The sequence below is a fragment of the Meleagris gallopavo genome, chromosome 1 (genome assembly GCF_000146605.3).
Source record: "Meleagris gallopavo isolate NT-WF06-2002-E0010 breed Aviagen turkey brand Nicholas breeding stock chromosome 1, Turkey_5.1, whole genome shotgun sequence".
NCBI lineage: Eukaryota > Metazoa > Chordata > Aves > Galliformes > Phasianidae > Meleagris > Meleagris gallopavo.
This window is the reverse complement of record NC_015011.2, coordinates 112,947,456-112,966,789: the sequence shown is the minus strand read 5'-3', so window position 1 is coordinate 112,966,789 and position 19,334 is coordinate 112,947,456. Positions and strand designations below refer to the sequence as shown.

General features: G+C 34.9%; 1 protein-coding gene across 1 annotated transcript in view; it reads right to left on the bottom strand.

Annotated features, from left to right (window-relative positions):
- Positions 1–19,334, bottom strand: part of DMD (dystrophin) — a 1,000,055-nt gene that overhangs the window by 614,937 nt on the left and 365,784 nt on the right. Inside the window, 5 exon segments of the mRNA XM_031557153.1 lie at positions 1,960–2,130; positions 3,867–3,995; positions 5,891–6,070; positions 12,372–12,542; positions 17,837–17,992. Coding sequence (XP_031413013.1) covers positions 1,960–2,130; positions 3,867–3,995; positions 5,891–6,070; positions 12,372–12,542; positions 17,837–17,992 — 807 coding nt within the window.

Below are 19,334 nucleotides of genomic sequence, written 5' to 3'. Positions count from 1 at the left end.
AAAACACAGAAGCAAAACCAAAACAACAACAAAAACAAAACAAAACAAAACAAAACAAAACAAAAAACAAAACGTAAGGGAGAGGAAGAAGTGGGGTACAACTTTCAAAGTATCCACTGATGAGAAATAGGCTGAGCATCAGTGTGCTTAGGGGACGTAGTGAGTCTTTGTGTTACTTGCTTTTTTCCTCTTACCTATGAAATTGTCTGTTTATCAACCTGCAAGTTTTCTCAGTTTCACTTTTCCTGTTCTTATCCTCTATCTCACTGAGGGGATGAGGTCTGAGTGAGTTGCTGTGTGGGTGCTTAGATGCTGCTGGCTAGTGTCTATCCTCCACAATAGCACAGTATCAATATTCCTCAATATCTATGTCAAAACTACCTAGAAAAGACAGCAGCTTTGGAAAAAACATGTCTTGTTTATTGTTGTGCAGTAAGAAATGCTACATTGCTCAAAGAAATAATGTCAATGATTCTGCACTCAGTTAGAGAAGGTACTTGCACCCTTGAAGAGCAAAATGATTTAGAAATCACCCAGTTAAAGTTCATTTTAGGCAGCAAAGATGAAATGATACAGTCAGACAATTGTTGAAAGTTGCTTGTATTAGAAAACAAGTAATCTTAAAATCTCTCAGCCAAATAGAGCATTAGTTTTAAACAATCCAGCAGTTTATTTGCCCGTATACAAGCTATGAGAGAATACTTGATTTTCAAGAAGGACTAATATTTCCTGAAAAAAAAAGTCAAAATAACAATACTTCTCAAAGTGAGAGGCCATAAAAAACAGCTTTCTAAAGTATTCACACATATCCTTCTTTGCACAATTCTTGCCTTCAAGGTTAATATGATTCATTTTTAATTCAACAATGTCAATTACATGCCACTGTTCATCTTTGCAGTTTATAAGTGTGCAATTAAGTAATATACTGAAGAAAAGAAAACCCAAACCATACCCTGGCTTTCTCCTCAACTTTCCTGGAAGTCCCTTTAACTTCCTCTCTTGTATTCAAGCAGATATTGACCCAGTTATTTCAGATTGCTTCACAGTTTCTATCATTGTTTTTTTTTCTTTCCCCCCAATAGGATATACTCTGTTCCACAAATGAACACTAAATCAACTCAAATATGTACAAAGAATGTGCTGATTACAGAGGGCACTGAGCCCTGTGGAAGCCCTAAACAGTACATGGAAACCATGCAACCTTGCTTATGCATTTATTAGGCTTATTTCCTTCTCTGCCACTGATCCTCTGTGCATTGATTTCACATGCTATTACACTAGCTATCACAAATATATAGGACCAGGATCCATACATTCCTGCTACACAACCTACATGGCTGCCTGCTTTAATCTGCAAAACTATTCTTCAATAAAGGTAGCAAAACCAATGGAGAAAAGAAGTGGTTTATGTCCTCCCTCATTCCACATCAGAAGTGGACTTGGCAAAACTTGGCTAAAAATGCCCTAATTCAAACTGAACTCAATTCAGTACTCAAACTAATTGAAGAGATAATTATCTGAAGTACAGTTGAAATACACATATACAAATACACGCATATCAAACCTTGACGAGTCTCGGCCTCATAGGAAAAGACATTTAATAAAAATTAGCCCCTCCAAACCAATGCACACACAAAAAAAATGGTTATAGACAGTCATTTGAGAAGATTAAAAATCTTATTATTTCCTAAATGACATGTGTTAGTGAGGTAACAGATATATGTTTATATAAACTTAGTGAATATCACTATTTATGCAGTAGTGAAAACAGCCCCTTAATGCCAAACACCCCTCAAACATTGACACTTAAAAAAAAATAAAATAAAATTAGGATTTTAATGTATTTTCCTTTAAAATCTTAGCTTTTGAAGACTCTATAGTTCACTGATAAGTTTTAACTGTTCACCTTATACAGATACCATTCTGTACGCATCTCCATACAGCAGCAAGTCTTCCTACCTTTCCACTCTTAATTCTTTGTGATATGGCAGCAAATCGATGGTTGAGCTCTGATAGTTTAGGCTCTATTACTTTCCTGCAGTGATCACCACGGTTTGTCATCAAGTCTACTGCTTGGTCACGCACAGAGTCCACCTTTGGATGCATATCATTCAGCTCAGCCTTTAAGCGCTACAGTCCGTGAGCAAGAGACAGGGCTTGAAGTTAGTAATAAATGCAAAGAGAGAGAAAGAGAGAGAGAGAGAGTGTGCAAAGGAATAGGGAGCAAAACCACAAAGCAAATTCAGACAATTATGCATGAGCATGCAAACACAGTATAAATACATTAGATAACATTCTTACTCACGCTCCTCAAAATTTATAGCAGGAATGTATCTATATATGTTTTCTGATCTTCTATTGGAAAATAATGGTGGATAGCATTTCTAGACAGGTTATCTGTCATAATACAATTCTCAACATATTTGAGGGTACAATCAATTATTTTATGTTACTAAAGATAAGGAGAGTTGCTAATTGTGTTAACACACTGGCACAGGTTGCCCAGAGATGCAAGTGCCACATCCCTGAATGTGCTCAAGGCCAGGTTGGATGGGGACCTGGGCAGCCTGATGTAGTGGGTGCCTGTGGCAAGGATCTGGAACAAGATAGTGTTTAGGGTCCCTTCCACTTCAAGCCATTCTGTGATTTTGTGATCATAATTCATGCATTAAAGAACTCAAGGTAATAGTTGCTACTTTCATTACTGTTCAGTAAGGTTCAGTGGAGGGAGGGTAAAATGATGAGATGAACACCAGTGTGATTTTTTTATACAAATCTATATTTTTTACAAGAAAACAATACCTTCTTCTTCTGTAGTAATAATTATAACAGTAGATGCCAATATGGGCACAGGCAAAAAAGGGGAGCTACATATTAAGGAATTTTAAACGCATCTGGGCATTAGGAAGTATTTTACCATGTCTATGAAATGCCATTGTGCAATACAAATGTAAACTTTTATTGATGGCAAAGATAATTGTTCTTTGTGCTTTACGGTGGCAAAATTGTTTATCTTGCTTCAGAAGTCTGTCCTGTAATCCTTCTGAGATCAATGAGCCATTGATTTATGCTCTGTGTAAGTGCTACTTGGAAATTTTGATTGCCTTGGAATTTTTTTTGGTAAATGGTATCACTATGTTAGCATCAGCAATAAATTCTGATTTTGATTTGCAAACTATTTCTCAGATAATATGCAACATTTCACACTGATTACTAAAGTAAATACATATATATATAAACCCATATAGATAGTAACTCGAAGTCCTTGACAAAGAAGTTATTTTAAATAGATACTTTGTCACAATTATCTTATATGTCAGTTTTTCATCAATCAGTCAAATGATGCAAGAGGCCAAATAAAACCTTTAGATCAGTGCACTAAGCCATTATTATACAGCTTATTCACCATGTAATATTCTTGCTTATGGTGTTGGACTGGAGTCAATGCAAGCAGTGTTCATGGGACTAAAACAATCATATGACAGAGAAATCAAATGCAGATACCATAGATAGCAGAAAATAAAAGAAAAATAGAAAAGTATTTAAAAATGAAAACACAGGAGAAAGGGTTTGTGTTTAATCTGCTCTGCTTAAGTAGTATTTTCCAGCAAACACAGGTTTAAAAAGATGTTCTACTCACCATAAAGTAACCAAGACTTGTACTGTATCTGGTTTTATTCCTGTAGGGAACTTAACTTTTGCTGTGTGGTACAAAGTTACTAAGTGATATACAAGCTGCCAGAAGGTAGCTTTATCACAATGAAAATAATGTTAATCAATTTTGGCTAACTTTCAAAATATGCTAGTTCTGACACATTCCTTTTCAGAATAAAATTAATGTTTTCCAGAAAATCACATTTTTTTACCTTAAGAGTTTCCTCTTTTTGGTGGGGCTTTTGCTTATCAGATTCATCCAACAGTATTTCAGCACGATACATCCAAGTCGTGACATTAGCTACTTTCTGATCAAAAGCCTCCATGTGCTTTTGATATTCCTGTATGTGAAAAAGGTAAATACTGCATACAAAAAAGTAATCAGAACTGAAATAATAGCCATATTTATGCCAATTGTGGCAAACATGCATATGTTATGAAACAAAATCTATTTCATATAATCTCTGCTTGTTATGTGAAGGACAAAATCTATTTTATGTGTTTGCTTTCACTTTATATGCTTTATTTCTTTGAAAGACATTCTAGAAGAGACAGAATCTTCCTAAGAGACAGGCAGGAGGGTGATACAGTCACAGCAAGAAACAGGCATCTGCAGCTCAGTGAGACTGCTGAGAGGAACAGGAAGCTGGCAGCCAGGCCTAATGGAGGTGAAATTTCCCAAGAATCAGGCTTGCTTTTCGATGAGCTACTAAGTCGACTGAAACTAGGATGGAAACAAGGATTCACTTGCAAAATCACAGTCAAGAAAGTGAGTTTTATATATATACACATTTCACCTAGCTTCTCTGCTTTCATATTCTACTTTTTAAAAAGCTACTGTCGTTGATACTCCAATAAAATTTTTTTGTTGTTGTTTATTTATAGACCTTTTGTCTTTTCTGATGAGATCACTAGAATGAGATATATGCACACCCACCTCAAAATTATAGGTGAGCTACATGAACTTATTGGCACACTATTAGAATATGGATATTTTAGTAGTGTGACAGTGGCAACCGCTGTAACATTTTACTGAGCTGTTCCTTTTAGTCATTAAAGGTATTACTCGACAGAAACTGCAATACTGCTACATAACCTTACCAATGACATAACTACAGCAATCTGTAAACTCCAATATATATTTCTAATAATCAGTTCTACATTGAAGCTGAGCACCTACATCATGCTAAATCAAATGCTTCAGTCTTCCAGATGGAGCAGACACAAATGGATGTTTACACTTGTACGCTCTGTAGTGATACTGCATATCTGTTACAGAAGCATTCTTAAGATAATGTCTCTAGTAGAGCTCTAAAACACCAAGATCTGATCTTAAGTCTAATGTATCCCTGAGAACTACTTCAGTTTCTGTGGCTTCAAATTGCATTCTGATTCCATCAGGAAAAGAAACATCATACAAGATTTTCTTAAGTGTTCAGCCACTGTATGGTTAACACTCCTTCTTTGCTTTTGTCAACTCTTCAGGACAACATGAAGGGGAGAATAAAGTTTTATGACTGCCAGTAGTTCTAAGCTGCTGGGACTCCTGAATTTAAATTAAACGCGGTTCAGGGATTTACTTTGTATGAGGTTTAATCTGTGCCCCTTAACAAACTATCCCCATCAAAATATGCACCACAAAATTGCCCAGAGGAGGACCACACAGTTCTGAAGGACCACATCATTGTTCTTGAGCACATTAGGTGCATAGTACTCACAGAGCTTCTAATTCATTTGCCTTTGAAATGAATTTAGTTCACACACATCACATCTATTCTGAAGACTAAATCAATATGCAGGTGGTGACTTCCAGGTTGTATGTAGACAAACACAAAGTTGTTATCAGTACTGATACTTAATTCAACTGATATGGCCATTTCTTTTACTTGATTCATATCCAAGTACTTTAGGTCTTTGGGAAGAACCTGCCTTCCACACACTAGGAAAATTAAAAACAAACAAACAAACAAACAAACAACAAAAAAAAAACAACAAAACAAAAAATGGTCCAGAAACTACTCAGGCAGATAAGAATGGGAAACACTAACAAGCAAAATTCCAGAGCGCGCTCTCTCTTTAATCAGTCAAATCTAAAATGCACTCAACTAAACAATGTGATTGATTGTCAGTCAATTAGATAAGCATACTCCGGGGCACAAGAAAAAGCAATCCTATAAAAATGAGCATCCACACCTGGGCATCATTTCTCCTGTGGGCACAAACACATTTTTCTTACCATTAACAGATTTAACCATTCCTCAGCACGTGAAGTTACTGCTATCCAATTACTGTTCAGGAGGCTGAGTTTATCTTCCACTAGACCTTCCTTTCCTTTCAGCACTGTCTTCAAATTCTCTCCTAGATCACTGATATTCTTAAGCTGGACTTGGCGTTTTTCAATCTCTTTCCTTGTGGCCTACAATCAGCAGAATAAAAAATAAAAATTCAGGAAATTAAACATTCTCCACACAAAGATCAACAAATAGCCAGTAGGTTCATAAGAGGAAACACCCTCTTGCTTCCTATAATTATGGAAATAAGTATAAATCAGAGTAAATAAAACATAAATTGGTTTTAGCTCTGACAAAATTGCATTCTTCATCTTCACATATTTGGTAAACAAATTATTTTTATAAACCATGAATTAGCTCTCACTCCAGTGTTCAAAATATAGTTTTAATATTTTATTATAAAAAGCAACAACAACAACAACTATGTTTTACAATATTTACTTAAAGATATTTAGATTGGATGTAATAAAATGACATAGCTATGAAATTGCACATAAAGCTAACATAAGAAATAGGACAATAACAAAGCATTATGATAACATCTGAAGATTAATTGAACTCCACCAAAACTAGTCTAATGAATGATTTTAAATATTCCTTTGATATTTGCCAGTGCAATCTTTTTTCAGCCGAAACCATGTTCCATCCTGTTAAATGTCTCGTTTCCAAACTGTAGAAACACCTTTTTTTCATTGTATTCACCTGGAATTTTTACTCAGTGAACTAAAATATTAAAATAGTACTCATAGCATCTAAAAACCATACATATGTAGGGCGTTCTGAAAGTAATGCCTCCTATTTATTTCTATGGAAATGCCAGTAGATACAAAGAACACAACAACACTGTTTGACTGGTCAAATTCTCAGCCAAAAACACCTTTTTCCACGTAGTCAATGCTACTTGCTATGCATTTTTGCCAGAAATGAACAAGAACCAGTATATCAGCTTGTAAAAATCTACACCAGCAGAGATGACCCACTGTCACTATTGTCACTTCTGAAATGCACCACCCACCACCTCACTGTGCTCACATCTACTCATTGGCCTCCACAAATGTTCAGCAAGCATCAATGAATGTCAATGGCGCACTTTTTTTGTCAGGATGGAGGAATTTAATTCCACACCTTTACTTCACAGGCACTTCCATGTGTCAGACTGCCCCTGTGCTGCCATCTGTTGCACAGCAATAAAATGGAATGGAGTAATGGTGGGAAGGTTGGCACCTACTGCCATACTACCAGCATCAACCTCTGATATTGTGGGCCAACAGAATAACTTAGGAGTCATTAGTTTTAAAACAGTCCTCGTTAAACACATAATATTGGTAAGGCATATAAATTAATAAAACAAATTAATTCTTCAACAGCCTTTCCTTCATCCACCAGGCAGGTCACTGATCATAGAAGAAGATCAGATTGGTCAAGCAACTTCCCTTTTGTGAACTCATGCTTGCTAGGCCTAATCCCCACCATTCCACTATTCAAATTGCTTGGCAATTTCTGTTAAATAGAATTCTGATATGTCTCATTGGAAGAAACTCATTGTACTTCCACTTTCCTGAAGTAACAGTTACGGATATTTAGTACGTACAGGATAACATAGCAGAAATTATCTGATCAAGAAAAAATGAATTCAGATTTCACTGAACTAAATCTTTCCTTAACTTTTAAAGAAATTATTTTTCTCACTTATATTTCTTAGACAAATGCCGGCAGCATGCCTTAATTGAAACTAGGAAGTTACATCACCACTGAAAGCCCAGGCTCTGAACATTTCCCTAGAGAAATGGCATCTGGGTTCCCAAAATGCAGGAAAATGAAAGCAGACACACAGATTCCTCTTCCATGTTAAACATCTGCTTGTATGGCATGCCTCAGGTGACCAACTTCTAATCTGCATCCTGGTAAAGCCAAAAGGAGGAAAGGAAGAAGGTAGCTGATAAGACCAGCTAAGCTTCTCTATACAAGTCCCTACCATCAAAGTCTCAGGAAAGAAACTGCAAAGTAAAATAAGAGTTTTACTTTAGGAATAACAAATTCAGATGAGTTGAAACTCAGGAATATGTAGGATACTTTGCAGCATTGAAAGATATGAAGACAAACCTTACTAAGAATTCATAAGAAGTTTTTAATTGCATACAATAGTACCTTTATTTTACATACGGACCCACAGGGTTACAGGATAAATCACTGTATAAATAAATGTGGCTATCTGTGCAGCGATAGGTTCATAGCTTTCTTTCTGATTCCACTCTAGTGTGGGATACTCTTTATCCTCGAGTTTAATAACAACTACTACAGCTGTTTTTTGTTTTTTTTTTAATTGATGCCTCACCAGGAAGCAAAAAATCATAACCTCCTTTACATTAGCAAAGACTGACTAGGAACAACTGATGGTTGAAAACAGAAGCCATGTAGGAATGTGGGTTTTTTTTCGTTTTTGTTTTTAATGATAATATGACAAAGAGGGTTTCTGAGCAACAGTTCATAATGGTAAGACTACTGTGTATCAAATTAAACTTTTTTTTTTTTTTCCCCCCCCTAAAGCAAATCACAACTGTGGCTAAGTAAAAGGGATATTATTGTAATTTTCTAATAATTTAAATATGTATATTTAAAAATTCAAAATCAACAAAAGATAGAAGAAGTAGTTATATATGGCTCCACACAGCCTGTATATTGTGAACTACTCTAAAGCAACCTTAATAATTTAAATCTCTGTAAAAGAAATTACCTAGGTAGTTGAACTCGCCTGGGTGAGATTACAGAATTAATCAGGAACTGACATTACGGCCTCCTCAGGGGGCTGATTATACACATTTACTTGTTTATTCACAGCACATCTTTTATTTTTTATTACATCCTGACCACTGACTACGAATCAGTTCAAACTATTTTCAGATCATTTTATTTCATGGATTTTATTGACAGGAAATACATTGCTAAATGTGTTAGCTAATGTATTTCTGAGTAATTCAAATCAACTTTACACTCACTAGTATTCCGTTCTCCAGCTGAAATATAACATTATAGCACTGGTAGAATAATACTTCTGAGAGTGAGTGATAGAGAATCTTTCCTTGTGCTACCACCTGGCATTTCCTTATTGAGAACATGCTTTCCTGGCAATCAAATTCATATCAAACCAGCTCCCGATTAAAAGACAAATAAGCCCCACAATTATTAATGTCTTTTGTGATAAATGCATTCGCTAACTCAGTATTCTGATTATAAATGGCTTCTTAATATACAATATTTAATGACTTTTCCCACTCGTATGTCATTTTTCTTATCTATTACAACAGAACTGAATTCAAGTGGAAAGATTTAGCTTGTCTCTGTTGAGCAAAAAGACACAACTTACAGCCTTCATTACATTGCCCATTTTTTTTCAACTAACTCAGCTAAGAATTTTTTGTTCTATCCTTAGAAAAATTCTAGATGTGCACAATTCCCTTCATGTAAAGATTATTATTTTTCATTAATGACATTTCCTACTCCTTTTTACTTCTGGACGTTTATACCTTGAAGACAACATTCTCATGTTCACATTTTTTTTTCTAACCTCTATAATTATCTTTGAAACTGTGAGCTCCCTTCATGTTTTAAAATACTTTGGTACTGAAAATCGATTAGAAATAAGTTCAGTAATAAATATAACTGTTTCCTTGTGCTGTAAAGAAAAAGATTATGAGTTCTCTGCCCAGTTGCAATGACTGCAGCACACATCCAATTTTCAGTTCATTCACACTACTGAGTTTTCCTCTCTGTCTCCATTTTACGTGTTAGCTTTCAGTATACTTTCCTAACAATGGCAATCTGTGGGGCCTAATTCATCTCCTAGTGCATTTTGTTAGACATTTGGTTAATATCTTCAGTAGCCCACTTACTCAGGAAGTTCAAAGCCCAAAGCTGTGACATTAATCAGATACTGTGATGGCTTGGTACTGGGGACTGAATTATTGATGTACTATTTTGTACTATGCTACACTGAAATCCACATAGAAGTATTGCTGGCATACTTGTTTGTGAATTCCTCAAAATGATTTTAAAGAGTTCATGTAACACACAACACTTCCTGCTACAGTGGGAGCAGATTATTTGTGCAAAAATATAATTATATCACATAATTTCAGCATGTATCTGGAAGGGTTGGATTTGCCACCAGTCTGTTGGATTGTTCAAAATTAATAATGTATATTTACAGGAATATTGATTTATATTCCCCTAAAGAGAATCAATCCCAAGAAAGGATTTATGAAAGATATGCAGTAAATACATACTTCAAGAAGAGTTGTTTTCATACAAAGTTGTTTATCCTTATTTTAGTGATCAAGGGACTAAAGCAGAAGAGCTGAGGTAGTACATAAGGCCAGACCCAAATGAGAGATTTGTTCTGGAGCTGAAGCCAAAATCTGCTTGTTACCAGTTTTGTTTTTTGCAACCATTCGGATGTAATTCTTTCATGAGAATTCACAATACTTTAGCATTTCTTAGGATTAGTAGGTTCATCTGCTTGATATATTTTTCAAAGTAAAATTTCTCATTTTAACTACATTTTGTTACATTTTTTTAATTATTAAAAGTAAAATATGTACTTCTCATAGCAACAGTGAGATGTAACAAGGACTTCCCACTATGCAACTGTGCAATTCATCAAATTTTATGTTCAAATTATGCAATTTCTGAAGAAATACATCTAACGGTTAAATGACAAAGACAAGTCTTTCCATTTAAGCTGCTCTGAAGTTATATCCATCTGAACTAGCTTTCCTGAAGAGGTACCTACAAACATACAGTTTACATTTCTGTTTTTGGAGAACTACACCGTATATAGTTCAGCTATATTAAACATTACTTTTCTTCTATTCACTGTGTAAATGGACTGACTATCTAGCAGCACAGTTACAGGGTATTAAATTGATATGATTATCTAATATATCTCTTAAACAACTGCAACTTTATTATGTGTGATAAGATCACAATATCAAACAAGTGATGAGAAGAACTGTGTAAGACTTGAAGGGCAGCAACCGAAAGTGGGAAAACAGCAAACAACAATGGGGTTTTTACAGAACAAGGTTTTTGTTTTTGAAAGTCAAAGCAGTAATAATCAAAAAGTAATTGTAAGATAGTAAGAAGTGATCTCAACATATCTTGGACACTACTTTTAGAACACTTTTAGAGACTGAGGATAACAAAAAATGATTCCATACCTCACCAAGAACTCATAGGATTTTCTTTTTCTTGGTACCTGTTTCATAAATCATCGGCGTATTTTCAAGGTTAAAGACACTAAGCTCAGAAGCTTGAAACGAGCAGTTAAAAACAAAACAGAAAAGAAACACACAAAAAAACCGATAGAAAATACAAAGCTGACTGTACTTCAGTGTCTGAAACCACTACAGTCTTTTATGAAAGTCATAAAGTTGCCTGCACATTATTCATGACTGTATCTACAATGCATGTTGAAACCAGTAAGATGTTTAAAGCATTTTTCCTATTAAGCAGAGTTGAAGTGTTAATTTTTCACACACAGAAAAGCAGTTTTACAGGTTTCTGTTGTATTGTTTTGGAATCATGTAACTGTACTTTTTTCAAAACATCGTTGGCTGCACATAATTCTTTCAAAGTTTGAAGCTTTGAATTATGATGAGCATGGTTTCCTCAAAAGCACAGGTTTTGGTATGTCTGTATAGTGATGGTTTGGTTTGCTTATGATCTGATTCAGATTGGATTTCCCTTATGTATACAGAATATAAACCAAATTAGCTAGTGTTGAATGATACTGAGCAGTCTTAGTATTCCACAGAGATATGCAGCTCGATGTAGCTCTTGCATCCCTTTGTGATTCTGTCAGATTCTTATCTATTTTGTGGCACATGTATTAAATTTGGGGACAATTTCATTTTAGGATTTGCATTTTCACCTAAACTGAGAGTTCATAGTAAGGTATTATCAAAGTATGAAGTCCTTGGGGTAAAAATGAATGAGCCACAAAACAAACAGGATAAGGAACCAAATATTCCTCTTGGCTGCTACACGAACACTCGGAACCTACAGATTTCTGACATCCTTCTTTTATCTACTGGAACTTTTAGCCATAAGTAAAATGAGATGAGAGAGAAGTGATCTCTATTCACATGGATACTGGATGGAAAATCCAAAATACTCGTTGAAAAATGAAATTCTACTTCAAACTCATATCAGGGAAGATTATTTCAGTATGTTGCAGAATTGTGCTAGTATATACATGTGGAGAGATTAAGATGCTTAAAACTTTTTCGAGCATTAGTGATTGTGATAATAACATAGCAGTTATAAAGTTCTGCTGATTAAAACTAGAATTTTTATTCCTTTTATCAAGCCTTCTTTAATATGCATAAACTGAGATGTATAAAGGTACAGTGTGTGTTACATTGTTACCTTGCCCCAGGCAATTTCAGCATCCAAATTGCTAGGCATCCCTTGCACAGCTGATCTCTTTGTCAATTCCACATCTGTTGCTGCAAGCCATTCTGTCAGAGAATTAATTTCTTTTCGTAGCTTCCGGGACAACTTCAAGCATTTCTCTAACTCTTGCTTTTTTTCTGTCACCTGTAGAAATAAAACACGTGTTTCTTAACTCTGGTTTGATGATTTTTTTAGTATATTCTATCTGCCACTTTTACGTAACTGAAAATTTTATGAGGCAAATTGCACTTTTAACATATACTTCTTTCATAAGTTCTCGCAGTGTTTATTTTTGCTGTTAGCATGAAAGTACATATTAAAAAAAAATGCAACCTCAAGTATCCACATGCAGTTCTGTTTGGTACTGATTAAAGAAAATGCTTCTTGATTCCATATAAACCAATAAAAGAAAGGTGAATATACATTTCTAGAGAGTTACACAAGCATTTACTATGAGTAAGCCGTATTAACACATTTCTTAAAGGAAGTGCAGTTTGCAGACTGTTATCTCAAGCTTCTGTTCAACTGTCCTCCATTTTCTGTCATAGACCTCTTTCAATTTCAACTTCCTTATCCCCAGTTTGTTTTGTCATTTCTAGTTTCCTTAGAGAATCAGCTCTCGTTCACATTTCCCATAAACCTATTACTAGCTCAAGTCCCAGGGCACATCCCATGAATTTTACTGCCAGTCTCTTACTTGGGAGCTTTACTACAGACTTACCAGCAACACTTCTATGCTTTACAGCACGCTTTCCAACATGACCTATTTAAGTCATTACTCCACTAGTAGCTTCCAAACATCCAACTCCCCACATTAACAACTTTGCCATCACAGGTAGTCGGTTAGGATTTTCATATGCCAAACATTTTGGATGTCAAATAATATGGACAATATGTGTTTTATTTGTTAAGTTCTTTTAAGCACATTACCTGCAAGAAAAGTTGAATGTTTGTCGTGTCTGTTCTGTATTACATTTTGGTAAGCATTCTGAAGGATGAGGGAATAAAACCTTCCCTGCAAGCCCCTCAGCACATTCAGGAAGAGAAGTAAATTTCTGGATACTTAAGAGAGCAGGTAGAAGAGTAAATGAAGAGGTCTCACATGAAAACCAGCACTACAGCTGGACATGTGGAGATTGGTAATTTGAAAATGTGAATTAAATTATGTGCTGCAGAAATTTAAGAACTGCTGATTAATGAAGGTGGATCGAAACTGCAGACGAACACAAATATTAAAGGAGGTGACTAACTATATTGTGTATCAATGAGTTATCAACAGAGATTGTAGCCACTAATTTTTATTTAAGTTGCAGTTTATTTTAAATTACAGTATTTCTCCCAGTAAAATAAGTAATGAAAACAAATTGATATTGAATAAGCACAACCATATAATAACTGGAACTTCTAAGCTACATCCACATTTTAGTTGCTTACTACCACTTCAAGATCTTATCTTTGTTTAATTTTATAAACAGAGACAAATTTTTCTCATATTTTGACAGTAGGACTTTCTGTTGTTCATGAAACCAGGACTTTGAGGCTAAAAATCCTATAATCTTTTCTCCCCATCTTTGTATAAGACCTATTCAAGAGTACAAATGCTGGCAGCATTGTCTACAGTAGCATCAGGTAATCAAAAATGGTGCCAATACTTAATGAAAGTAAGATGGGCCTTTGAAATTGTTTGAATAGAACCACCGGCATAGCGACCAAATTGGTTCCTAGTCCTAGAAAAGGAGAGTTTAAGTTTTTAAAGGCAATAGGATGGCTTTTGCTCTCCCAGAGTAAAGAGTAGATCGACTCAGGGAATAAGCAACAAAGTGTCCCTGGTTGCACATACTATTCTGTAGAGGTTTACTACTGAAACTTCAAAACTTTTCTTCCCTGAATATACTTTAAGTACTTTCTCATACACCAAATTTATTAAATGAGACCTCAGAATTTACAGTTAAGCCAAGAGGGAATCCCTAAGAAAGACAATAAAACTCAGCTTTTTAGCTAAAGAAAGATTCACATAAGGGAAGCCTGGAGTTTACATATGCATTTCACCTCTTCTGAGAAATATTAATAGTCACTTTAAATAACGATTTGCATGTACTTTGCAGAAATACAATGCAAAGTGCACTACCCTATGTGAGATTGCCTGCGTAGGTGAAACTATAACCACTTGGTATACTATAAAGGAAATTGCTGATATCTGCTCAAGCACAAAAATAATAGTTGTGCTGCTCTACACATCTCTAAATGCTGGCTACTGTATCAGTGATATTACACTACTCCCATCTATGCTGTATATATCTGGAGTTGCATCAGTTTCTGTTTGTACTTAAAACCTAAAGATGCATTTCTGAAGAAAAAAGGAAACAGTGCCCTCTTAAGGCCTTCTGTTTCCTACAATGATACCAAACATTATATTTAGACTCCATAAATCTTTTCTGTATTTCAAAACTATTTTAGCTATGTTAAATAGTTTACTTGCAAGACTCTTTAGCTGTAATAAATAAAAATGGGAGGAGTAGATACTTAAAGCAAAATAAAAGGTATCTAAAACCTTTTAGTAATATAGCTGAAGTTGAACAGACAAATTCCTGTGCAGCAGTGGATTGTGGGGAATTATCTTACCTTCCAAGTGGTGGTCTATACAGTAGCAACACCTTTAGTAGAGCAGCAAGAAAATGGTTACAGCCATTTTGTTCTAGAGAGTCTCTACTCTACTGAATTAGCACAAAGAGATTTGCAGTAAGGATGCTACAGACCCTACGCAACAGCTTCACAATTAACAAACTACTTAAGTAGTTTGAAGACAGCTGTTCATGTGTACATATGCATATATATGTCTGCGACAGAGAGAGAATATGCACGAGGGAATGCAAGCACGGGCATGGAATGTTTATCATAAATGCAATCTCAGCTCCATGATATTCAAATGACATTTTAGTTTCCTGTAATTTCATCTCAAACCTACGTACACTGAGGCACCTACTAAATTTTCAAAATTATTCATCACGCTTTCAGAGCTAAAAATGAAGGGCAAAACTCGATGTTCTGAGTAGACAAAACTCATTTACAAAAGTGAAAGAGGTTTAAGGTCTGATACTACCAGATAAATTGATAGGAATTTATGTTCATATGTTCATATGATAATAAGAAAAGTAAATAAAAAGAAACCTTTTCCCATCTATAAGGGAATTTCTAGGTTCAGTCTACAGTAATGGTATCTAAAATATATAGGAAAACTCTACTGAGAGATGTGTGAAACTATTAGTAATGATTGTAATTTTTCTGCCTTCTTGAGAGCACAACACTTCAGTACATTTAAATTAAACCCATTTCACATCCTTAAGAATGTGGTTATTAAAGATTGGTTTAAATATGGGGGCCCTCCTGAAGCAGAATGTAGGAGACAATGCACATCAGTCTAAACGTGAAGGATGTTTTTCTCCTCAGACTACTGATTTCAGTCCTGGGACTTACTATCAGTTATTACTACTATCAGGTTTTCCATAAAAAGAAAAGCCGTGGTTCTCCAAAATCAGCATAATTAGGATTGAATATGGCTAAGTGATCGGTTCAGTTACGTAATTCTGAGCCTTTGTGACCCTCTTAAAGATTAACTACCATTATATGTGAAAGTAAATGTGGAAAATTAAATCTAGGACAACAGTGGTAAACAAAGCACTATGTATTTTTGAGAGACATTAATTAGCGGTGTTGCTCTCTTAGAGATCTCTAATGGCTTCCTAATGGCACATTTTTATCACTTCATTAGTCGAGAGGTCCCCTCTAATAATGGCGCCTGTCTGCTGCAGTTATGTTAAATATAATGAAGGAAAAAATACAGTCCATTCTAAAATAATGGAGAAAACAAACATATCATCTACTCTCACCTTAATGAAGCAGACACTTCAATCTTCTTTACACTCAAAAGACTGATGTCTCTTAATATCTCTGTTTTAAACAGTGGCAGGAAACTGTTTTAATTCAGGACAGCTGTTGAGTGTTTCATATTACATTTTCCTACTGATAATGCCACAACTCCTCCTCAAAGATCAACAGTTCTTACAGAGGATTGTACCTCATTAGCAGGCAACCTCTTCCATAGATAATGCAGAATCAGAATAAAAAGCCTTTAATAATTGACACAAATTTCTTTATTTATTTGGACCTAATCTTGTTGATATTAGTTAGCAGTCTGTCTTTTCTATTGTCTATTTAAATCTTAGGGAAACTTTCTTTAAATGAAAACACTGTTCTTTTAGGAAGCATAGTAGCTTCTAACCAGATATGAATTGATATAGAAATAGATGATGTATAAATGAAAATTTTACACAAGCAAAGGCAATGCTCAGGAGATTTAATAGCAACAGGTTCTAGAAGGTTGGTTACATAAAAATAGTATATAATAATATAATTAATTAGCATCATAAGGTAAAAGACTGTAATATTTAGAAATCTATCTACCTATATATATTTTTTTTTTCTTGTAAGTGAAGCTGAAATAAGAGAATACTGGGAAAGTAATCATGTAGTCCTCCTAATTATACACTAAGAAATATTAAGTGGTCAAACAAAGCACTGAATAAATATCAGACAATTTTTTAAAAGACTTTCCTAAAGAGGTCAGAGGAAGACAAATAACAAAATTAAAAAAAAAAAAAAACCTTAGCTCATTTCTGAGACATAAAACAGTGGGACAGCTATTCCACACACTCATTAACAAACAATATTCTGCGTAGTTTATATACTAAGATACAGCAACCAGGCAAGTCAGGGTTTTATAGATTTAAACCAGGAAACACTTATGACAAGAACTGATTCTTATGTGTAGTTAAAGTCAAGAGAGCAGGTGAAGCAAAGCAGAGAGCTACACAAATGCCTCCTGGGGAAAGCTGCAAAAGCAAGAACTTTTGGTCAACAGATTTTTGGACAGCAATAAATAGAAACAAAATACATAATGATCTGTACAACCAGAGGCAAAGGAAATGAAGGGTAGAATTCTCTCTTTTATCAAGTAGTTCTTTAGGGGAAAAAATGTGAAAAAATCACGAAGAAAACCTAAGTATTTTTCTGACTTGAAGTGTTCTGAAGTTAGTGTTTGTTTGAGCCATTAAAAGGAAACAAGACACCCTTCTGGCCAAAACAAAAGAAAACAAGGCAATAAAATTGGAAGAAAAAAAAATAAAAAGTTTAAGGAAGTATAATTTTAAACTTTAACAAAGCAATTTTCTATTTCTCCAGAAGGTCATTTTTTTTTACAGGACAACGGAATAGCTATTCTGACAATTGCCTTTGCCTCCATTCTTTCTACCATTAAGAAAATGTGAAAACATTGAAAGTAACCAGTAAAAAAGAATATTAACTTACCATACCAAGCTTATTCTTCACTTTGGTCAGTTAAAAAGAGAGCATAATTATGTATTACAAAACATACAGCTTACCTTCGCACCCAATTCATTATATTGCAACTTCAAAGCTGTAAGCCTTTCATCCAGTTCCTTTGGGTTCTCTGTCTGCTGCTTTTGAACAATCTGCCTCCCAGTTTTTATCACTGTTTCCACTTCAGACTTCACCTCACTCAGGCTTTTATATAATTTCTAATCAAACAGAAATATGAAAGAGAAACACCCCTATTAAAGTAAGCAAAAAATAAAAGACTATTGAAGCTATTACAAAGATGCACTAGAATTCTCCTTATTGTTTGCTGCATAAAAACATCATTACACATGACTGAGTACCATTCACTCCTATTTGAAAACTGAAGAGCTGAGAGTGCTCAGCAGATACCAGGTATTTGACCTAAGGGTGGAGAAAACTCACCCTGAGTGTGCATGTATAAAGAATATACAGAAGTTTATGAGAAAAATCCATCACTTTTTCTAATTTTTTTTTTTTTTCCCCTAGAAATTAAATTACAAGATTCAGAACAACCTGTCTTTACTAATACTGACCCAGCACCCACCAAGGTCAATATAGAAGGAATACAAGGTTCTCCAGTTGCAAAGCAAAAACACCCTGCAGCCGAGGAGAGGCACCATGGAGAAGGTGGCTGTCCCCTTGCAGCCCACAGGCACCATGCAGAGCAGATCTCCATGTGCAGCCATGATGCAAGGGCAGCAGGGGTTGTGGCCTAAACGTGCATAATATGACTAGATTTTTTTTAATAATGAGATTTGTTGTAGAGAAAGATGTTCTATTAACACGTCCTTAGAGCATGAAAGTTATGGGGCTGAAAAAGCTAACTGTTAGGAAAACTAATTAGTACAGGGCTTCTAATTATCATGTTGTTCTTCTAAAAATATGAATTCAAGAGCAATTGTGTTTAAGTAAAACTCAGCAGATAATGAAACAGCATCAACTTGTTCCATGATTATTTTTTAATTTCAATTCTTACATTTAGATCTGAAAGAGGATAAGGTAGAAAAACTGTCTTCAGGCACGGTGAAGTGTGAGAAACAAACAAGCAAACAAACAATGCTGCAAATATATGATTGCTCTGATATTTGCTGTTAAAATCTCCATTTTACTATTGTCATCACGATGTTCAACTTTATCTCTACTTCCTATCAATGACAAGGGGGTATTATTGTGATTAATACAGATTTTCTTTATATTCTTTGGGACATATTCAGGTCTTTTACTCTTGTATCATAAAAAGTCACAGCAAGACAACTCATGACAGCTGTACTGGGAGTAACCAGGGTCTTCTGTATGTTTTCCATTCCCTGACTAGAATAAATTCAATGCATAGCAACACTCCTGGTTATATTATGGAGTTTCATGACTGTAGCACATTATGGGAAATACAGGCCACCCAGGAAGAGAAACTCATATGCAGTATTGGAAGGGGGGATTAGAAAATGTCCCCAAATTGTATTTTGATATAGTGAAAGTTCATAGTCATTGTTCACTGAAAATACAACGTTTTGATAATCTTTT